We start from the raw sequence: 17187 nt of genomic DNA on the forward strand, positions 1-17187 counted from the left end.
ATGAGAGGAAATGTTTGTCATGGGATTAAATAATCACAAATTTGGTAACTGCACCACAGCAGGTTCCTTGAACATTAGCCATTTGATGGCTGCTGACACACATATATGTATGTGTATATATATATATATACACACACACATACATATAAACATATATGTTTATATATATATATATATATATATATATATATATATATATATATATATATTTATATATATATATATATATATATATATATATATATATATATATATATATATATATATATATATATATATATATATATATATATATATATATATATATATATATATATATATATATATATATATATATATCTCACTTTATTTTTCTATTTTAGAAGAATCCATTATGTTTAAACCTTTTATTTCTGAAAAATGACAAGCATCTCCGGCTGAGGTGAGGGTGGGGGGTTCGAATGGATGGTGATTGACAGGATACAGCACAGATAGTCCAGTTGAAAAAGGATCAACGGATTCTGGCAGGCAGGGTCGGTTTGTCCTGGTAGCCATCAGTGCCGAAGTGTGCTGGATGCCCTAAAGTAGGACAGGAATTTATAGCAGAGGCTGACCACAAAGTACCAAATATTGCGAGCCATCTGCGATCGAGCAATGAAGATGCGCCAAATGAACACCAGCAGGATGGTATTGAAGGCGTAGCGAATGTTCCTCAACCTGGAAGTAAAACAAGAATAAAGAAATGGAGTTATAAGGAAGCAGTCACTAAAGGCTTTAACACAAACTCACTGGTTATATTAAGAGCATCTTTCCTTTTGATCAAGTTGCGGGTCTGTCAGTGAGTGAGGGGCACCACGTCTTGGAGCAGACGGTCATTATGCCTGAATGTACTGTTATAGTAGGGGGCTCTAAACAGGCTCTAAGCTCCAAAGCAAGCACATCCCGTTTGCTTATGACACCTTTTGACACATCACCCAGTAAGAAAGATAAATCAAAAGAGAATGTAAAATAGCATCAGCACTGAAATTTTTAACACTTTATGTAAGTCTTCTTTCAAGGATTACATCGATCCATCCATTATCCAACCCGCTATATCCTAACTACAGGGTCACGGGGGTCTGCTGGAGCCAATCCCAGCCAACACAGGGCACAAGGCAGGAAACAAACCCTGGGCAGGGCGCCAGCCCACCACAGGGCGCACACATACACACACACACATCAAGCACACACACATTAGAGACAATTTAAAATCGCCAATGCACCTCACCTGCATGTCTTTGGACTGTGGGAGGAAACCCACGCAGACACGGGGAGAACATGCAAACTCCACGCAGGGAGGACCTGAGAAGCGAACCCGGGCCTCCTAACTGCGAGACAGCAGCACTACCCACTGCGCCACCGTGCTGCCCTCAAGGATTACATCCCTACAATATTTTATAAGCCTGCATTTTGCTAAACACTTTGCACTCCTCCTTTCAAACCACAGGTTCTAGGGGATGTGGGCAAGATGGCCTCTGCAAAATTGGGATGTCTGCAATTGCTTGATCAATACATTGTGGATTTGGACATAAAGTTGTGTTTCTTAGATGAGTGGTTCTGAAAGTGGGTATGCAAAGACCCGCAAACAGGTAGGTAAAATGTGTTAAAACAAAGGGTGGATTTTACAATATAACATTTCTTCAATCACTACTTGTTATGTGTTGAGAGCTTCAGAGGTTTAGCAGATATTTATACTACAAAACAACAAAAAGGTTACTTTGCATGTTTAAATATTATTAGCATTAAGCTGTGTGTCTTGTGATGAGATGCCTGCTGGTTTTGAAAAACATGTGGTTGCTTTCCTTCCAGAGCTAGAGGTGGTCAACTAGGCACAGGCAGCAACATTTTTATTGTGGGATGGATTTAAATAAAATAAAAAAAAAAAACAAAAAAAAACATTTTACTAGTTTGCTAAAAATGTGTGAAAAACATATAAACCTTAAACATGTCTTATTACAAAATATTGCATGCAAGCAAAAAAGGGAAATTTGATTTTCTCTCTGCAGATTTGTTCCTTAATATTTGCATGAGCTTGTCTGGGCATTGTGTGTAATAAGTGAGTGGACCCTTTTAAAAATATGGCCTATAATGCTGGATGGTTCACCCAGTTTGTGAGCTCCAGCCTCCTGCAACTCTGCATTGGATTAAGCAGGCTTGGCAAGAAAGGAAGTTTTAAAACAGGGAGGAAGAAGGAAAAAGTCTTGTCTTATGCTGTGTTCAAACCAGGGAGAAATAAACACCTACTATGAAATCTACTTGAGTAGCTGTGTGCTAACAAGAATCTGTAATGGATAAACAGGCGTGTTTGTGTGCACAATTTAATACTTCATTGCAGTGGCGTATTCAGAGTTCATGACGCTCAGGGCCGGGCACTGCTTCAATTTGTCACCCTCCAACATATCTGAATATGTTAACCTATTTAAATAGAAAATTAAAATGACGTTAAGAGAAAAATTACGATAAACTTTGCATAGATTTATTCGTATATAGAGAAACAGCAATCATTTTTCACAATTATTTATAAGCATCAACTAGACAAGAATATAGTATAGACGCACTGATAAGCCGTGTTCTAATTATTAGTTTAATGTAATTACGCTGCGAAAACCAGAACCAGTGTAGTGTACAAGTGATAGGTGGGGATGTTTCCTGCTCGGAGCAAAAACGCATTCAGATAGATAACGAAACGAAATTTATAAACTATAAATTAGTTGTTTATCTTGCTAGAAATTATTATCGGTGTAAAGTTTCTTTATTTTTGTTATTGCCTCATAAATTTCAACTGCTGTGTCTGATGCCGTCACAGAAGGGCTGTCTGGCAATTATTTTTGAAGCATTTTTGGATAAAAATCAGAGAATTTTACTTTTCATTCATGAGTGATATTTTTTTTTCGAACTCTGCTGCTTACACACGAATTGTATGAGCCTTTTGGCCAATAATGCCGCCCGGGGCAGACCGCCCCCTCCGCCCGTCCTATAGCTATGCCACTGCTTGATTGATGCTATACATTATATAAATAAATGCTACTATTGTGTATAAAATCTTAATAAATGAATATATATATGTTATGTGAAAATGCACATCAATGTGTATAACCATTTGGAATTGTACATGTATGTAGTAGAGATGTCAGCTGGGCTTGGAATAATGTGCCTCAAGCCAACTATAACCAAAAACTTATTTCAGATGAACTGAACAATTTCCTACCTAGTTCGTATAACTGACTAACATGGCAATGCCTAACTTTTTACTAATAACTAATTACTAAACAAATGTTTCAATTGTAATATAAATTAAAATGGCATCATTAACTCAAAAATTTGCACTGACCAAAAATACTGTCTATTTGCTTTGCTTTGAGAGGTGTTGGGGAAAATACTCCCTCTACACTAAGTGCCAGATATGTTCAATATTTACTTTAGCTCTGCGACGTGTTGCTATCATCCAAATTCACGTAGTCTACTGCCATATGTGGAGGTTTGTGTGAAGTGGTAGCAGTTCTGCCTCTCTTTCCTAAGATACCATTTTGTCCTGCAAGATACTGGCATTCAGCTCCTCTCTGCAGCCCATACATCAATAAAGAGCCCCCCATTTCTTGACTTCTGAACTTTTCACTCCCTCTGTCAACTCCATCGGTATGGAGGAGGAGGCAGCCACAGTCAGCTTTCACTCACAATTAATACACATTTATTTGTAAACTTTTACTTCTCTGAAAACCTCAAGGACTGACCCACCACTTACTTTTTGAGGTGCTGCCTTGCAGCTGGAAGTCCAGACATGTCTTCATTGAGGACATACTTCTTAGTGCCAATGCAGTAGTTCTCGATGTACTCAGGCCAATGCAGCTGGCGAACATCAAAATTAAAAGTCTGCAAAAAAAATAAATAATAATACAGAATTTCATTTCAATAGAAGATCCCATCAAATATCCCTGCACTCGAAAGCCATGCTCAGACATGGTGTGCAAAGGCGGTACAGCTTGAGGGCACCTGTATATTGGAGGTCTCCCTGAGAATTGTAACCTTCATATTGAGACTGAAGATGTCCAAATCATCCGTTATCGTACAGAGTCGCGTGTAGAGACAAAGAACGACAAGGGTCTGGCTTCAGACCTCCAGCAGCAGACCCCTCCGTGGCTGCTCCTGTCACAGGTCCTTGTGGCTGGAGCTGTGAAGTGGAGAATCTTGGCGCAGGGTGATGTGTGCATATAAACGTGGCTATGGATTCTGAGCATAAATTAATACATGAGGCCCAATATCTTATATTAACAAATGGCTTAGCTAGATCTTTCAATAAAAAAATAGTTTATTATTATCTTATATAATATTATTTCTGCATTTGTATTGTAGTGGAAATCACCTTAAAACTAATTACAGAGCATATGTGTTTAACCAACTAATATCTGAAAGATCAATATCACAATTTAATATATAATAATAATAATAATAATAATCATCTCTCTATTATAAAAAAAAATCCTGGAGAGAAACAGTAGGGCGACAAGACATGATCTTCATGTTAAGATCAAGAAAGACACTTAAAAGACCCGCAAGACTAAAGAGATTGGCCACAGAGCGTCTCGCAGGGACCTTAAACATGAGACTTTGTGCCAAGTGATTGACCCAGGACAGTCTAGAGATGATGTAGAACATGAGATTCTTGCAAGACACACCCTACTTACAACCAAATAAGAGCACGGGCAGCAACACACTCAGTCGTGTTTTGGCTTTGAGCGCACACAGATCCAGGGCTCTCAGCGCATATAAAGCGTATAAGGACAATACGTTATAAACATAGACGACTAAGCAAAGAAGAAAGCAGTGCAGAGAAAAGAGACTCAAAGGTGTTGGAGAGACAAAAAAGAAAATGAATAATCTAGGTGCAAATTCAGAAAATAAGGAAAGAAATTATCAGCCCGGAACAAGTGGAATTGGAAAAAAAGCAGGTCCAATCTGGACGTTGGAGCTATACACATGCAGAACAGGTTAGCGATTATGAAAGCAGTGGGATTCAAAAGGCTCAAGAAAAAAAAACCTTGGCGCGATACATATGTGGAGAAAGCTAAAGAATATGAAAGTAAGAAAATTACAAAATAAAAAAAGAAAGTAAAGATCGCAGGAGCACAAACAAACAGCAATTATTACTCGAAAAAGGGAAAGTAATCACTACAGACCAGGTGTCATTGAAACAAAAGCAGGATAAAGAGAGATCAGAAATAAAAGACAGAGTAGAAAACAAAGTAAAACGTCATAAAGAGGTTAAAAAACAAGGGGGCCAAACACATGCAGAGCAGGTTAGAGATAATGAAAACTGGAATTCAAAAGACGTAGGCGCGAAACACATGCAGAGCAAGATACAGAATATGAAAGCAGCAAACAATGACAGTGTCAAAAAAAAAAGAAAGTAAATATTGTATTAGCGCAAAGAAAGAGAAATTATTACTCGGAGAAATAACGAAAAGGCGAATAGAGATCGAATACATAGACATAGGTGATATGTCAGAAGTATGTAAATATTGTAAGGCTTTGAAGTTTAAGTCAAGAGAATTTCAAAAATAGAGTTTACTTCACATGTATTTATTGGTTACTTTGCAAAAAAAAATTATTACCTGCTGATGATGTGGATTGTTTTGTTTGTGCTGAAATTCTAAATAGAGAACCCTATCCTAAATTATGGTACAAAGTCATTAAACACAAGTCTCACTGACCTCATTAAAAAGATTCAGCACATTGGGACTCGAAAGATTACAATTATTGTTTTTACAGAAGATCTGAAATAAAAGTGAAACTAATGAAATAGCAACAATAAAAAGAAACAAAGTGTGTATCCGGGAAAACAAAAACGGGGGTTGGCGAGCAAAGCGAGCAGGGGTCGAAGCCCCCAGTAATAATAATAATAATAATAATTCTTCACATTTTATACAAAGCTTTCTTACTACTCAAAACACTTTACATGGTGAGTGGGAAGCCCCTTCATCCACCACCAACATGTATCATCATCCTAGATGATGTGCCGCAGCCATTTTTGGCCAGAAGCCTCACCACACATTATCTATTAAACTGTGAAAGGGTGAGAGAGACAGTTGGACAATTAGGAACAGGGGAAGATTATGGGGGCAGAATTACCAGGCCAAGGTGGACATTTTAACCAGAACATTGGGATACACCCTACTCCTTGCAAACAGATGCCCAGGAATCTTTAATGACTACAGAAAGTCAGAACCTCATTTTTACATCTCATCAGAAAGACAGCGGCAATTTTACAGCACAGTGACCCCATCTGTACACTGGGACATTGAGATCCACATTCAGACTACAGGGATACCACCCTCTGTTAGCCTCCTCTCCAACACCTCTTCCATCAGCATCCTTTTCTTATAATATTTCCATTACACAATTTTAGAGTTTGTCTTATTAAGTTTGGGGACTTAATACTAGTCCAATGTAGGAAGTTACTACACAAAGTTTGTTAGAAGCATGACAGTCCTGAAGACATCAGAGGAACCTCACTGCAGGTCTGGATCAAGGGAAGCCACTTAAAGTGGTCTGGGTATCTGATCTTTATGTCCCTGTGATGCCTGCTCTGGGAGGTGTAGAGAACACAGAAGGAGTGATGCGATATTGTGGCCCGGTGGTCTTGGGACATTACAGAGAGAATCCTGACTCTTTGGGATTTCTATGAGTGTTAACATCAAGATGAGACATGTTAGCTGGGTGAACTGAGGGTTGAGCTGTAAGAAAGCTAGTGTGACCAGTTTATTTTTAAGATAGATGTGGTAATAAAACAAATTAGAAAAAGTGTACATGGCGTTCGAGGGGTGTGGAGACATGGCGGCCTTCAATGGACTGCGTTCAGTAGAGATTTCATTTTTTCTTTGTTACTTAGTCATTAATATTCCTGCCCAGTCTTGTTGTTCTTTTCTTTTAACATTAACTTCTTGTAAAGCACTTTGACCTACATCAACTACAAAATGTGCGATAGAAATAAATGTTGTTGTTTTTGCTTGATTGTTCTGGACAGCGGTGAGGCCACATGATTACTGGCCCAGAAACAAGTACGACAGGTCCTGGTCATCTGGCTCTTATGAATACACGTCTGCCAGGTATGGGGGTGCAGAGGAAAGAGGAATTGAGACTCTCAATAGGCCAAAACATGTCCTGACCACTAATCACAATATTAATACCAAACTCAACGTACACAAATGCAATATTTACTGGTAGACTGCATTGATAAAGCAGGTGTCAGCTATAAACAGAATAACAAGAATAAATGAAAATGTGAAATTCACTACAGTATATGCTGTGCTCTGGTTCATCTGGGCCCAGACATCCTAGAAATCTGAATCTTCTTCTTTCGGCTGCTCCCCTTAGGGGTTGCCACAGCGGATCATCTTTTTTCATATCCTCCTGTCCTCTGCATCTTGTTCTTTTACACCCATCACCTGCATGTCTTCTCTCTCCACATCCATAAACCTTCTCTTTGGTCTTCCTCTTTTCCTCTTGCCTGGCAGTTCTGTCGTTAACATCCCCTTCCCAATATACCCAGCATCTCTCCTCTGCACATGTCTAAACCAACACAATCTCGCCTCTCTGACTTTGTCTAACAATCACACAACTTGAGCTGACCCTCTAATGTACTAATTTCTAATCCTGTCCATTCTCGTCACACCCAATGCAAATCTTAGCATCTTTAACTCTGCTACCTCCAGCTCTGTCTCCTGCTTTCTGGTCAGTGCCACCGTCTCCAACCCATATAACATAGCTGGTCTCACTACTGTCCTGTAGACCTTCACTTTCACTCTTGCTGATACCTGTCTGTCACAAATCACTCCTGACACTTTTCTCCACCCATTCCATCCTGCCTGCACTCTCTTTTTCACCCCTCTTCCACAATCCCCATTACTCTGAATTGTTGAACCCAAGTATTAAAACTCATCCACCTTCGCCAGCTCTACTCCCTGAATCCTCACCATTCCACTGACCTTCCTCTCATTTACACACATGTATTCTGTTTTGTTCCTACTGACCTTCATTCCTCTCCTCTCTTAACGCTGATCTCCACCTCTCCAGGGTCTCCTCAACCTGCTCACTACTATCGCTACAGATCATAATGTCATCAGCAAACATCATTTGAATCTGATTGTCTTTATCGATGAATTTTCATTTTTTTGGACCCTATAAGCCAATTTTGCATTGTAACCAAGAATACAAATGCAACATTTCCATGCCAGTTTTGTCTTACTTATCTTTTGTCTTGTTGTAAATCAGCCACTGGACATCCCCGTTGCTGCAGTGGCATACGCTAAAGCTCTAACGCTGCCATTAGACTCCGTGCACACTTTTGGTTTTCTAAGCTCAGCTCAGTCTTTAAGATGTTTAAAGCAGATGGCCACTCTAATTAAACATTTTATCATTTAGCAGCCTTTTATTAGCTTGTCTGGTAACAGGCAAGAGCAAAATTGCTCAACAAGCAGACTTTTCAGACCGTGTCAGGACAGATGGCTTTTGGATAATTTATACGAGGGTGTTGCGCCAACAGCAGCAGGAATTTAGAGTCTGCTCGGCTGCACTGATGGAGAAGCCAAAATTCTCTTTTTAAAGGAATCCTAAGGAGGATCTGAATCTCGAGCGCTTATGCAGAGAATCTCTTCAGCCAGTCAGGCCTCAACATCGCAATCGTGAAAATACAGCCTTGGAGGGATTTGATTGAAATGTAAAAAAAAAAAAATGGATGTAATGTGATGGATTTATAGAAAATAAACACTGAGTCGCATTTCAGTTCACACAGTAGCATTTTATAATTTAGATATGTTTATTTATTGGGTAGCAGTGCTGCTTCATGGGTCTGGCGTCCTGGGATTGATTCCTGTGTCCTGCACATTTCCCCTTTGTGTACATCAATGTCCCTCCATGTACTCCAGTTGTCCTCCCACACCCCCAAAGTCATGCCATGTAAGTGAATTGGCAAGTGCCAGTGCGAGTGTAAATGTGTGTGTGTGTGGTGGGCTGGGGTCCTGTCCAGTGTTGCTTTCTGCCTTACCCTACATACTGCTGGGATAGTCGCTCGATCCTGAATTGGCCTAAACAGGCCTGAGAAAATTCTGTTAGTTTTATATTTTTCAACTGACAATGCCCAGAGTGTTGTACACATTGATAAATAATCTTTAATAAACAGCATGCACATGCAAATATAAAAACATAAACACTGAGATGTAAACGTCAGGCACCCTAATCAGGACTGCTTCCTGCCTTGTGTCTGATGCTGCTGGGATAAGCTCAGGCTCCCTGGGACTCAAGAATTGGATAAGCCATTTGGAAAAAAGATGGCTGCATTGCTAGCCTCTGCTTTTAGCTCTTAAATAACACTACAAGTAAACTGCAATGTATGAATATGTTAGGGAAATAAATCATCTAATATCTTTCCAAAAAATACATCTGTAGGCCCCACAGTAATTCAAAAAAGCGCTTTGGGTGTATCTCACCCTGACCAGTTGGTTGTCTCGCTTCTTCCTGGGCATTCGACATATGATGGCGTAGGTTGGCATCGATTAGGACATGAATGGTAGCCGATTATCTAATCGTTATAACTGCTATGGATACCAAATGAAGCCTTACAGGAAGTCAAAACAGTGGCAAGAGAACTTGGACCAAGGAAGTGTAGTTGTGGTAGACCCCCAGAGTCTTTCTGATTCCGTCTTTTGTAAGTTTTAGTTTGCTGCAGAGGCAGATGAGGGGGTTTCTGGGAAACATGGACAGAGTAGACTGGGGTGCATTGTTTTAAACAGAGAACCCATAAGCCATTGTTGTCCTTTGCTCTTGAACCTCAGCAACAACATCATGTGCAGAATTTCTATAGGACATTTTCAGAAAAAGTGTGAGCACAAAGTGTTACATGCGAAGAAAAACAAAATAAATTTGGATAAACAGTATACAAAACGTACATAAGTAATAAACAGTTATATAAGAGAAACATAGTCATTAAAATCTAGAATATAAAATTGATTTTGAATTACATTTATAAAAGATGATAAAGCCAAATGGCCAGAGTGGACAGAAATAAAAAAAAAAAAACAACTCCAGTTAAGCTTAAAATCAGTCATCCAGTTAGCTTAGTAATATACAGCACTGCACCTTACAAAGCAGAGCAAGAAAATCAAGTAACTTTCCTAATAATAAACCCAAGTTAAAAGCACATGAATTCAAGACACTAAGATGTCTTCAAGCATCAACATGTAGAAAAACCAAAAACAAAAGCTGAGCCAAATGTGTGCCAGCAGAAGTAAACTGACAACCGAAGATTTCTCGGTACGGCAGTCACAAAAGAGTCTGTCATTAAAAAGCTGGCTCTTTGTGGAGAGTCAAATATTTTGACATCTCATTACATATTTTACAGCAGCCAAAAATTACAGGCAGAATGTCTACCTTCTTACACTATGACTCCTGCTTTGAATTTGGAGGAACGACAATGACGGTAATGCGGCAAGTTCACCTCAATTAAACGGTGTAACGTCTCTCAGTGACTGATTCAGTGAGCGTCTCTGCTCTCATTTATGGAGTTTACAATTTATTGAAGCATAGATCAGATGCCATAGGATAACTCAAAGTATTCCATTTAGGATATGACTCTATTAGTGCGCGCAGGCACAGTTGGGCAGTGATAGCGCTGCTGCCTCGCAGTAAGGAGACCCGGGTTCGCTTCCTGGGTCCTCCCTGCATGGAGTCTGCATGCTCTCCTTGTGTCTACGTGGGTTTCCTCCTGGTGCTCCAGTTTCCTCCCACAGTCCAAAGACATGCAAGTGAGGTGCACTTGCGATCCTAAATTGGCCCGACTGTGTGGTTGGGGTGTATGTGCCCTGCGATGGACTGATGTCCTGTCCAGGGTTGCTCCTGCCTTACACCCTGTACTGGCTGGGATTGGCTCCAGCACCTCCTGCAACCCTGTTCAGGAAAAAGCGGTTTAGAAAATGACTGACTGACTGATGTTTTGATTGAAGATTTCTTTTGCATCACTCTTAGGTCAGCAGGGTGCACACCTCAGCCATGCTGCAGCACTTACTTATTAATGAGTGTTCACATAGGGCCTGCTGATCACACGGTAACATTAGTAGTAACAAAGGGCCTATAGAGAAGTTCAACAAGACAACTGCGAATGAATCATTAATTCTTAATGTTAATGTTCTTCTTCCGTTAGAGGTTGCCAAAGCGGATCATCTTCTTCCATATCTTTGTCCTCTGCATCTTGTTCTGTTACACCCATCACCTGCATGTCTTCTCGTTTACCACATCCATAAACCTTCTTCTGGGCCTTCCTCTATTCCTCTTCCCTGGCAGCTCTATCCTTAACATCCTCCTCCCAATATACCCAGCATCTCTCCTCTGCACATGTCCAAACCATCACATTCTTGCCCTTTTAATGTTGTTTTGAGGAAATGGGTTTTGTTGTTTTGGCATTTCTCAGAGGTACATTAGCATTTTCACTTGAGCTAATCAGAAGAGATCACACTTCAGTCCATCATCCAGCACTCAAAGGCAGCAGAAAGATGAACACACTAAGTGAAAAGCACAATGACACCAATGACCGTCTTTCCATTACTAATCTATACTAATAAAAGGCAAAGCCCTCACTCACTCACTCACTCACTCACTCACTCATCACTAATTCTCCAACTTCCCGTGTAGGTAGAAGGCTGAAATTTGGCAGGCTCATTCCTTACAGCTTACTTACAAAAGTTGGGCAGGTTTCATTTCGAAATTCTACGCCTAATGGTCATAACTGGAAGGTATTTTTCTCCATTAACTGTAATGGAGTAGAGCTGCAAAGACGTAGGGGGCGGAGTTTCGTGTGACATCATCACGCCTCCCACGTAATCACGTGAACTGACTGTCAACGCAGTACGTAGAAAACCAGGAAGACCTCCAAAAAGCGCTTAAGAAAACATGCATTATATAATTGAGAAGGCAGCGAAACAATAAGAAGCGAGCGAGTGGCATATACTACCATATTCATGAGTGCTGCTACCTCGGAAAGAAAGCAAGGTGTAAACCTAAACTTTAAATTAAGTTCATAGACAGGCTACCACTGGCGTTTCACATGCCCACAGGTAATGCGGGATACAAGTTTAATGAGAGGACGGGATATAAACGAGTTTTGATCACTTTGTAACTAAGTTAAAATTGTAGGTGAAGGGGTGTGCTTATGCAAATTCGAGAGACTGTGTTTGTGGGGATTGACAGTTAAAGGCGGTGGGGAGTCACGTCATCATCTCCCCTCCCATTTACCTCAAGTTAATACACACGCTGTCTCTAGAGTTTCAACACACTGAATCCTCCAGGCACTACTTACAAAAGGTCACATTGACAATCGTGTTACGCTATTTTTAAAATCTTTCCTTTTCTTAGCACAAGCACAGCTGAGAAGCTTCGATGCATGTGCTCCATAACGCTTTAAAATAATGCATTTAATCACACTTTGCATTACAAGCAAAGGGAGCTTTTGTCAATGCATGATTTCCTGGTACACCGATTACATTGATCAGCGCATCCCGATTCATTTTACCCTCGCACCCCCTTAGTTTGAGAAGAAGTATGAAAAATATGAGGTTAACACAGAAAAACAGATCACCAATTCAAGCTTTATGAATAATCGATTCGCCATCAATAATTGTTTTGGTAAAGCCATCCTCCTTCCATTTTATAATTTTTCCGCCACTAGCCATGATTAAATGAACGGTAAAAAAGTAAGAGCAAAGCGAGGGTGACTTATTTAGGCAGGAATATATATGATAGCAACACTCATGACAATGTCAATCATGTTACGTTATTATTAAAATGTTTCCTTTTCTTTTTCATTACTTCTTTAACACACTACTTCTCCTGCCGCTAGGCGGGTATTTTGCTATATATATAATATATGAATGACCTCCAAAGAGCGCTGAGACTTTTGATATCATGAGCGTGTGTACAAAAGGGGTCTCCTGCCCAGCAAAAGTCGAGCAGCCAGCGCGTGCATAGCTGTGCCGGCCTTTGAGACGCTGACTGCGCTTCTGCCTTAAGTCAAAGTGAGCACTTTTAATTTTTTCATCCTCCCCTGAGCTATAGCCCAGACAAGTGCAAACACGGGACCCCTTTTCTACACCACGGCAAAATAATATTAAGGCGATTCACACTTTCTTTTGCACGATACGATTATCAGGTCCTCAGCTCGGATTATGAAACACGCACAGTGGAGGACTGACAGTGCCATCACAGCCGATTAATGGCGGGACGTCTCACCAGTCTACACAAGACCCACGCGACTGTCCCAAAAGGCGATCATAACGTCAGCGAACACATCTCTCTATACTATATAAAAGAAAAGGCAACTTTCCTTTCTTTACACCTTTTTCCTTTTATCCCAAACCAAAGCCTTTCTCTTAACACGGCAGAGGACACAAAAATAATTTTCTTTAATTGCCGGTAAGGCACATTACCAGAGGCACAAATTTGAGCGTTCACATAGAAAATGTAATTTCTATACCACAGCCGTCGTGTAGCGCCTTTCAAAAGGGATCTACTACCGAGAGATGATCCATATACATTTTAGCTGCTGTTAGTTACTTACCTGTTGTGTTACACAGTCTTTAAAATGTAGTTTACCCAAACCACTCCAGTAGTGCTCAATGTACCTGTACTTCTTAAAACGTTAATGTTTTACTGTTTAATAACTTATAGACTATATTTCATTATTTTTCCCTTGCACTCAGTGACCAAAGCTATACACACACATATAGACACATACAAACATACACACAAGTATATGTATGTGTATATATATGTATGTATGTGTATATATATATATATATATATATATATATATATATATATATATATATACACACACACCTATCTAGATTATATATATATATATATATATATATATATATATATATATATACACACACACACACACACACACACACACATACATATATATATAATTTGTGTGTGTAGATATGTATATAGATATGTAGATATGAAGATATGTATGTGTATATATATATGTATATTATATATATGTATGTATGTGTGTGTGTGTGTATGTATATATGACAGCAGCAATCCAAGCTGTGAGAAAACAGTAAAAAGGAGGCGTGTCAGACGTCGTGGTACATTTTCTGATGCAGCTAGACGAAAATAACTTTGTGACACTGCCACCAAATACACAAAACAATTACTTTGACAATCATGTTACATTATTTTAAAATGTTTCCTTTTCTTTTCATAACTTCTTTAACACATGACATCGCTGCTGGTATTTTGCTATATATATATATATATATATATATATATATCACAGCGACACTTATAACAGTGACAAAACAATTACATTGACAATCATGTTACGTTATTTTCAAAATGTTTCCTTTTCTTTCTCTTTCCTTCTTTAACACACTACTTCTCCGCTGCCAAGCACGGGTATTTTGATATATATATATATATATATATATATATATATATATATATATAGATAGATAGATAGATAGATAGATAGATAGATAGATAGATAGATATGAGAACAACATAGATAGATAGATAGATAGATAGATAGATAGATAGATAGATAGATAGATAGATATGAGAACAACACTCATATCAATGACAAAACAATTACATTAACAATCATGTTACGTTATTTTTAAAATTTTTCCTTTTCTTTTTCGTACCTTCTTTAAAACACTACTTCTCCGCTGCGAAGCGCGGGTATTCTGCTAGTCTAAGAATATATTGTCCATAAGTAAATCGGAGGCCAACACACTGCTGTCCTCCTCTGAATGATCTTGATACCATAGCCACACTAAATTTGTTCTTAATTACAAATGAAGACATTGGCCTTTGTTTTCACCTTTTGTCCACACTACCCCAGCGTTTTTAAACCCAAAAATGGAGACTTCTGAAAATGCTGTCCAGAGCCATAAATTTCTGAAAGCATCAGCTCAGTGCTGCAGTTTGGATGGGAAAAAACAGAGAGCTTTGAAAATGCTAATCACACACTGATTGCTGGATTCTGTTCATTGCATTTTCTTCAGCTCCTTAGCTCACCTTGTACTCGTGAGTTCCTCTCAATATCAATTCCACCTCATTGGCACTCCAATCAAATGTTTTTGTCTTATTTGACATTTCTGTTCTCTATGTGTAAACACAAGCTGCAAATGAATGTCTAGCGTGGAGGACACATCCACTTCCCGTATCCTCTGCTGTGTGCATGCTCTATGTAGGTGAGCTGTCACATCATTTGTGTTTTAGTCTATTGTAATATTGGGGCTGATATACTTGAAAAATGTGAAAACTGTATTATAACCAAAGATTGTTCCGTGAAAGAAAAATTAACGGATTGCAAGCTACTTGGGGTTAATAGCTGACACAGTGGTTTTGCTATAATGGCAGGTTATTCATACAGGCGTCTGTCATAAGACAGGGTCCAGTAAGCTGACCGAGGACCATTTCCAGTTTGTTTACAAACGCGTCTATTTGACACAAGATGACCTTTCCTTCTTTAGGGCCCCATCTGACATGTACACAAAACAGAAACGGTTGGCCAATTTGCACAATAAAATAAAATGTTTAACACTAGAATTACCAGAGCCTACAAAAACACTCGCAGATCCATCCCACTTTAAATCGCTTTGCACCTCTCCGTCAGCGTCTTTTGTCCTGTAGATGTGTGGATAAGCAGCAAGCAGTCTGCTATGACATCCCCCACCCTGCACAGTTTTCTCAGTTCAAGTCTGTTTACCTGCGTGTCAGTTGCTTAGAGTTGTATAGAGTAAGAAGTCAAGCAAAATGACACCTTTTATAAATACTATATCCTTATTTAGAACACTTGCATTTCATGTGTGTTCCGTGTCTACAACAATCTATGTACAGTAAGCACATTGTTAAAACAGAAACTTTTTCATGTTTTAGTAATAACTGACAAAATGTAGACATGAAGTGTATAATGTGTGAAGCCTGAAGTCCAAATATCAAATAAACACTTTCACAAAAGGTACAAATATAACAGAACAAGTGCGCTTCTATTCAAAAATATAACTGCTGAAAAAGAACCCGCGTTAGGGTGCGACATTGACACGCATTTGCTATGACCGCTTCGGTGGCGCAACAGTGTCAACTGTTGACTGGGAATCTAAACTTCATTGGTTCGATCCCGGACGGGACTGTTTTGGGAAGTGAGCTGCTCGTATTCTTACTATTTTAGAATAAAAACATACATTTGATTCCAGTCTGTAATAGCCGGTGTGATTTATGATACTTGAAAAGGTTAGCTTTGTTTTATTTTATTCCGTTTTAAGATGTGTTTACATAGATCGTTGTAGACATGGAACACACATGAAATGCAATTGTTCTAAATAAAGATATAGTATTTATAAAAGGTGTCATTTTGCTTGACTTCTCACTCTATACAACTCCAAGCAACTGACACGCAGGTAAACAGACTTGAACTGAGAAAACTGTGCGCCGGTGGTGGATGTGATAGCAGGCTGCTTGCTGCTTATCCACACATTTACGGGACTAAAGGCGTTGATGGAGAGGTGAGAAGCGATTTAAGGTGGGACGGATCTACGAGTTTTTTCGTAGGCTCTGGTAATTCTAGTGTTAAGTAAACAATATTTTTTTTGATGAATAACAGGAAGGGGAGGAAGAAAAAAATATAAAAAGCCAATTGAAAAATGGAACTCTGCTCTTCTTCCTTGCAACGTGGAATCCATGTACTCATCTGTGACTGAATGAAGACTGATTGATTGAACTACTCCTGTCTTCCTCGGGGGGCTTACTTCCACAGTTTAAAAATGCCATTTAAATGAGTCTGAACATAGCCCAAGTGAGTGAATGTCATCATGTGCCTACCTTCTTGTCTTCAGGACTAAGCTGAGCCATCAGCATGTTCATGTTATCGGAATTCCACTCCCATGACTGGCTGCTGAAGTACTCGAGAAGCATCATGGATTTGTGAAGTCGATTGAAAATCCGCATCATCCTGTAAAAACAAAAGAACAGCGCTGAAGCAAGTGGCCGTCCAGCCCTCACATTGGGAATTTCAGGTTTGGCTGGAGCTTATAAGTAATTCAAATAACAATTGACTAGACCGAGAAGCACATGAGAGACCAAACCCTTCCATTATGGTTGAGGTGA

At 39.3% G+C, this 17187-nt stretch overlaps 1 protein-coding gene across 1 annotated transcript in view; it reads right to left on the minus strand.

Moving 5' to 3' along the window:
- Positions 1-371: 371 nt before the first annotated feature.
- The window catches only part of si:dkey-97m3.1 (fatty acyl-CoA reductase 1), a 295625-nt gene continuing 278809 nt past the window's right edge, over positions 372-17187 (minus strand). The window contains exons 10-12 of the mRNA XM_039761871.1: positions 16903-17032; positions 3761-3888; positions 372-696 (exon numbers count right to left, since the gene is read on the minus strand). Of these exons, the coding sequence (XP_039617805.1) occupies positions 534-696; positions 3761-3888; positions 16903-17032 (421 nt within the window). The 3' untranslated portion in view covers positions 372-533. The remainder of the gene's footprint in view (positions 697-3760; positions 3889-16902; positions 17033-17187) is intronic.

This window comes from Polypterus senegalus, chromosome 8 (genome assembly GCF_016835505.1).
Source record: "Polypterus senegalus isolate Bchr_013 chromosome 8, ASM1683550v1, whole genome shotgun sequence".
NCBI classification, from domain to species: Eukaryota; Metazoa; Chordata; class Cladistia; order Polypteriformes; family Polypteridae; genus Polypterus; species Polypterus senegalus.